Genomic DNA, 6,115 nt, shown 5'->3' with positions numbered 1-6,115 from the left:
GTGCTGGCTCGAAGGGTCAAATGGCCTACTCCTGCACCTATTGTCTTAGGACTCTGAACCTCAAAAGCATTGTCAAGTTATATTTTATCCAGACAGCCATTAACACAGAATCAAAGCATTTATTACTCAATATATTTTATTTGATAATTTTAAACTCAAAGAATTATGCCCAGGAAATTGGATTTAAGAATAGGATACTATTTAATTTAGGAAAATGACAAGATTGTTGTCACTAAAAAAAAGTTAATAAAACAAGATAAGGGAGACAGATGAAACTTAAAAATAAAAATATATAATCAGAAATGGATTTGGAAATAAACAATAAAAAGTGACCAATGCAGCCAGGCTGATAAATTCAAAACCTGGACTTTTGAAGAAATAATTTCCAAACCAATAATTGATTTTACAAATAAATGGATGGGATCCATGTCCAAGAACTCTTAAAACGACTGCCACAGTTTCACAAGCAGCACTTGAGAACATGGGCGGTGAAATAGAAGGATAAATCAGCTGAGTTTTGCAGTTCAATCCAGTTAAGTGCTAACAAAGCATTTCTCTATAAAATCATCAGTTATTGCTGAAAATTTGGCATTGTACACAAAGTTGCATTCCAGTAATACAAAATACATTTTGTTCAAAAATAAGATTGCATACAATTTCTATTTAAATTCTCCTGCTGAATTGAAAGAAAAATTCCTACTTTTACATTTCGAAACGTCAAACGATTTGCAGCAGTGCCTTTGAAGATCTGTAAAAATTATGTTTGATCAAGCGTATTCAGGTGGCAAAACCACACCAAACACCCCCAGTCGTCAGTGTTTCTCCTGTTTCTGGAGCAAAATCGCTGTGGAGCTTAGCCCAGAAGGCAACACCAGGAAACCTAGCACAAAATTTCAAAGACACTTTGGGACGGCAGTCACACTCTGGCTACTGATGAAAGTAGGTCTCAATGCTTCTTGTGCATGGCAAAACGCTGCTTGAACAAATACAGGTCTGGGAGTGAAATCACTCAGATCTTTGCAGATAAACTCAGGTAAAGCTTCAGGTCGATGTATGGATAATCCTTGGCATGTATACATGGGCTGCATTTATATCTAACTTGGATAGCATTCATTTCAAATACTTAATTTGTAAAACACCACCCTTCATTAGTAGAGTCAAACTTAACACTGGCTGACACACGAAACCAGAGCAGATTCCATGTCATAAAAAATGTGACTAGAGGAATGGGTAAACAACCTTTAATACTGATCCACATCTATCTGCAAGCAATTTAGTACCTTTAATGGTAGTACTCTCTAATTCATGGGATGTACAATGCACTGGTTTTGCAAGCTTGATCTTAACAGGTCTGCAGTTCAGTACACATGAAACCAAAAGCCAAGAGAAGCCAAATAAACGGCAACTCGATTGCTAAAGACCATCGCCCAGTACAAATGAACAGCCAGACCAATGTTTGCTTTGCACATCAGCACCAAGTTTGAGTACAAACATGTTGTTAAAGAAGGAACTGCAGATGCTGGAAAATCAAAGGTACACAAAAATGCTGGAGAAACTCAGCGGGTGGAGTTTGGAGCGAAGGAAATAGGCAACGTTTCGGGCCGAAACCCTTAAACGTTGCCCATTTCCTTCGCTCCATAGATGCTGCTGCACCCGCTGAGCTTCTCCAGCATTTTTGTGTACCTTTGAGTACAAACATCCCTGCCAAAGCAAATGTCTGCATTTACTGCTAAGGTACAAGAGTAAAGAGTTAAATTTTACTGATAGTAATTCGAAAAGCATATTTGATTGAAGGAATAGCAGAGGGTTTTGGTGTTTTATATAAAAGTGATTTTGGCAATCAAATCATTGACCAAGTTAAAAACTAAAGTTGATGAATCACCCCAAAAGGGCAGACATTTTGAAAAAGGCATGTGGCACGATTCAGGGACCAGGTTCCAGCACTGGTTGCTTCGATGCGTGACAATTATGAGGTAGATTGCTGTGAACCTTGTAGCCAGGTCTTGTACTTGATAACGACCTCCTTTTCCTCCTCCAGGGTCATGTCAAGGTAGTCCTCTTCATGTTCTGGGATGTCGGCCAAAACCTCTTCCACAATTTCACGTTCTTTTCGTTTCTCTTCTGATGGCTCTGTCAAAGATGCAAGTGAAGAGTGAAAGACACTTGAAAGCAGAGCATTACAACAGCAAAAGGACACAAAGTGCTGGAGTAACTCAGCGGGTTAGGCAGCACAGTGGAGCAATGGTAGAGTCGTTGCCTTACTGCGCCAGAGACCAAGGTTCGATCCTGACTACAGGTGTGTCTGTACGGAGTTTGTACATTCTCCCTGTGACCATGTCGATTTTCTCTGGGTGCTCTGGTTTTCTCCCACACTCAAAAGACCTTCAAGGTTTGTAGGTTAATTGGCTTCAGTGAAATTGTCCCAAGTGTGTCGGATAGTGTTAGTTTACGGGGTGATCGCTAGCCAGTGTGGCCTATTTCCGCGTTGTATCTCTATCTAAGTCTAAAATTCTCTAGAGAATATGGATAGGCGACGTTTCGGGTCGGGACCCTTCTTCAGACTGAACTCCTCCATTGCAACAGCAGATTGCCATTCCATAGCCAAAACTGAAATTCCTCCCAATTTAACCACAAGCTTAAAAAATCCGCATTATATTACAGATGCACACACCTCAGCGGAAACCTTTTGCCTGATCAAGTAACCACAGATACCATTGCCAGAGTGAGGCCGCATGAATTGGAGGAACAACACCTCATATTTTGTTTGGGTAGCCTACAACCCAGTGGTATGAACACTGAATTCTCTAATTTTAAGTAACTTCATCTTATACTCCCCTCCTTGTCCTCTTTCTCCTCCCTAGTCCTTTTACCAGTTCCTCAGTTCTCCACATTGTTTCTGTTGAGACCGCACCTTCCCGAGCCATCAATGGACCAACCTGTCTGGAGTCATTTGTGGCCGGCTCCGATTGGTGCTGGTCTTTTCTCGCCTCCAGTTCTTCACCTTTCTTCCCCCCCCCCCCCCCCCACTTCAGTGTGAAGAACAGTCCTGACACGAAACATCACTCAAACTTTCTCTCTGGAGATGCTGCCTGACCCGCTGAGTTACAACAGCACTTTGTGTCTATCTTTGGTATAAATCAGCATGTACAGGTGTATCACATCTTTTCTAGTCATCAATAACCTGCCCGAGGTCATTTGTTGCCAGCCCTGCTTGGCCCCGGTCTTTTCTCCCATCCAGCTCGTCGTCACCCCCTCCCCTCCACTCCCTACTTTCAGTCTGAAGAAGGGTCTCGACCCGAAACATCACCAGAGATGCTGCCTGACCCCCCTTAATTAATCCAGCGAAGATAAAGACACAAAATGCTGGAGTAACTCAGTGGGTCAGACAGCAACCCTGGTGAAGAGGAGTAGGTGACGTTTCAGGTCGAGACCCTTCTGTAGACTGAGAGTCAGGGGAGAGGGAAATTAGAGTTATGAAAAGGTACAGAACAAATCAGAGCCGGCACCGATGGCCAAGGAAAGGCGGAGCCCACAATGGTCCATTGTGTCTATCTTTGGGATAGCATAGAACTAGTGTGTGTGGGTGATCGGTGGACAGAAGGGTCTGTTCTCCTGCTGTATCTCGAAACTAAACTATAAACTGCAGATGCTGGACAACTGCAATTTAAATAGAAAATTACTGAAAATATTTTTGAGATCATACTGAATCGGAGGGAGTGAGAAACAGCTAATGATTCCGGTCAATGACCTTTCCCATTCATTAGAATCCATAATGTACTCAGTATTTTACCACAGATTTAATTTGAGGGCAATTACAAGGACAGAATTGGGAGTGCAGATAATGGAAAGGGGCTGTACAAGGTCATAGTGAGTTAAAAACAAGGATTTAAAAACGAATCAGAAACAATAAAAACTTGGCATTGCCTAACTTGAGAGACTCCGTACACGAACAAGCATGAGGCTTATGTGAGGGAACTGGTGTGCCTTGGAACATGGACAGGAGAAGGTGTAGTGAGTTTGTGGAGCCACTGGGAGTCAATAGACCTGTGGACAAGGGTTTCAACAACAGGTCAGACAAAGTGGAGCAATATTAGAACTGGGAATAGGCAGTCGAATGGCATGGAAATCTTCTCTGCATCTGACATACGCATTTTAGTTGTTTGTTTCCCATATTACAAGTGTAGTTCAATGAAAAATAATTCAGCATTTAGTGAAGGGCTTTGGAGGTCAGAAAAATCATTCCGCATATTGATCTTCCCTTCAATACTTTTTACACATTCACCCTCTGCCACAGGCGGCTCTGCTTTGTCAGCCGATGTATTCTAATCACCTTCCACCTCCATGTCCTCGGGCGAAGATGAGGAAGGGGGTGAGTTAACCAGACTTGAAGGAAGGTAGCCACTGTGATCCATCAGTGCCTGAACAGCACGTTCAATGTTGCCGTTAAACCTCCTCAAAGCAACCTCGGCAGCAGAGGGATCGAAACCCAAGAATGCCACCTGCAAATATTTTTGAAAACAAAAACATCAAATGGATAAGTTGCAATTATACATAATCATTAATTTTGGCTGCATCCCGAATGAAAGTAACTTAGAATTTTTTTTAATTTCCCCCATTTGCCTTTCCATATTTGTTTAGCATCATGAAACGGCATTAGAATCAGAACAATAGGGCTCTAAAAGGGACACTTTTGCCCCATTTTAGTTTAGTTTTGTTTAATTTCGAGATACTGTGTGGAAACGGGCCCTTCAGCCCACCGAGTCTGTGCCAACCAGCAACCCCCCTACACTAACACCATCCTACACACACTAGGGACAATTAAAAAATTTGGTCTGTATGTCTTTGGAGCATGGAAGAAAACCGGAGCACCCGGAGAAAACCCACGCAGTCACAGGGAGAACGTACAAACTCCATACAGATAGCACCTATAGTCAGGATCGAAACCGGGTCTCTGGCACTGTAAGTCAGCAACTCCACCGCTGTGTCACCGTGCTGTCCAATCTACAAGGTTTTCAAAGACAAATTACCCTGACCCTTGGTGTTGTCTGTGTCGAGTGCGCACTTTCTCTCTCACACCGTGAGGGTTTCACCCTGGAGCTCCAATTTACTCCAATAAAGAGTTAAAGTCATAGAGTCATACAACACAGAAACAGGCCCTTTGGTCCAACTCATCCGTGCCGACCAAGGTGCCCCATCCATGGTAGTCGCATGTGCCTACTTTTGGCCCATCCCAATGGGCCCTGACCAATCCGACTGCCCGTGCCACCGGCGCCGCCACTGCCAATAGCGGCACAGATGTGGTAAACGGCAGTTCCATCTCAAGATTGCAACACATTGCACAGAAACCTTCACAGTCTGCATGCTAGCTGATGCCGCCTTTAAATTTTTCAAGAAAACGGCGGGTTTAAAGTCTTAATTTATGTTATTGCAGTTAGTGGCTCTGTTTCCCGCCGGGCTCATGCGAACGGTTGCACTTGCTGTTGTACAGGAGACCCCAACCTCTCGAGGGACAAAGTCCATTGTGATGAAGCCAGCACATTGCTGAGTGGAGACCAATATCCTCCACATTGGCTTCTCTTCTTCCATGTCAGTGCTCCCATTTTCCCACAGCTGCAATTCACTGGATGCTGTGCTGCTCCTGTTCCCCTAGATTGGAGCGTTCAGGGCTGGCCCCTTCTCTTGTTGCTTTTCCATTGCTTCTTTTGCCTGGGGTGTCTATCTGCCTGCGAGATCGCATCCTTGGGCAAGGAGAAACTGCTGACATCCGCTATTTCCTCCCCTGTGCTTACTTTGAGGTTGATAGAGGTCACTTTGCTTCTGGAAACATGGAGGACGGAGCCAGCGAGGATGGGACGAGGCCAGTAGGAAAGGGACCCGGGGTCTGGCTTACGGCGCACTTGAGGTCGGCTGCAAGGAGATGGACATCGGTTCGCTGGTCAATCCACACGTCCAAGGAAGGCAACGGTTGGAGACCCTGCAGCATCCTGGGGCTCGCTTGGAGCGGGCGGCGAATATAAAAACTAAATAAAGCAAGGACTGGATTTTGGAAATGGCGCTAATACCTGGCGCCTCTTGCACGTGGCCTCAGTGGACTATTTCTGTACACTTTGCTCAT

At 44.3% G+C, this 6,115-nt stretch overlaps 1 protein-coding gene across 3 annotated transcripts in view; it reads right to left on the bottom strand.

Moving 5' to 3' along the window:
- Window positions 1–1,629: 1,629 nt before the first annotated feature.
- The window catches only part of nub1 (negative regulator of ubiquitin like proteins 1), a 33,455-nt gene continuing 28,969 nt past the window's right edge, over window positions 1,630–6,115 (bottom strand). Inside the window, exons 14-15 of one of the 3 annotated variants that reach the window (XM_033043839.1) lie at window positions 4,331–4,499; window positions 1,630–2,130 (exon numbers count right to left, since the gene is read on the bottom strand). In XM_033043839.1, coding sequence (XP_032899730.1) covers window positions 1,967–2,130; window positions 4,331–4,499 — 333 coding nt within the window. In that variant the 3' untranslated portion in view covers window positions 1,630–1,966. The remainder of the gene's footprint in view (window positions 2,131–4,330; window positions 4,500–6,115) is intronic. The other 2 variants (XM_033043850.1, XM_033043857.1) reach the window with 2 other exon arrangements.

The sequence above is a fragment of the Amblyraja radiata genome, chromosome 2, assembly GCF_010909765.2.
Source record: "Amblyraja radiata isolate CabotCenter1 chromosome 2, sAmbRad1.1.pri, whole genome shotgun sequence".
NCBI classification, from domain to species: Eukaryota; Metazoa; Chordata; class Chondrichthyes; order Rajiformes; family Rajidae; genus Amblyraja; species Amblyraja radiata.
The sequence above is the reverse complement of the archived record's forward strand: the minus strand, read 5'-3'. Positions and strand labels throughout refer to the sequence as shown.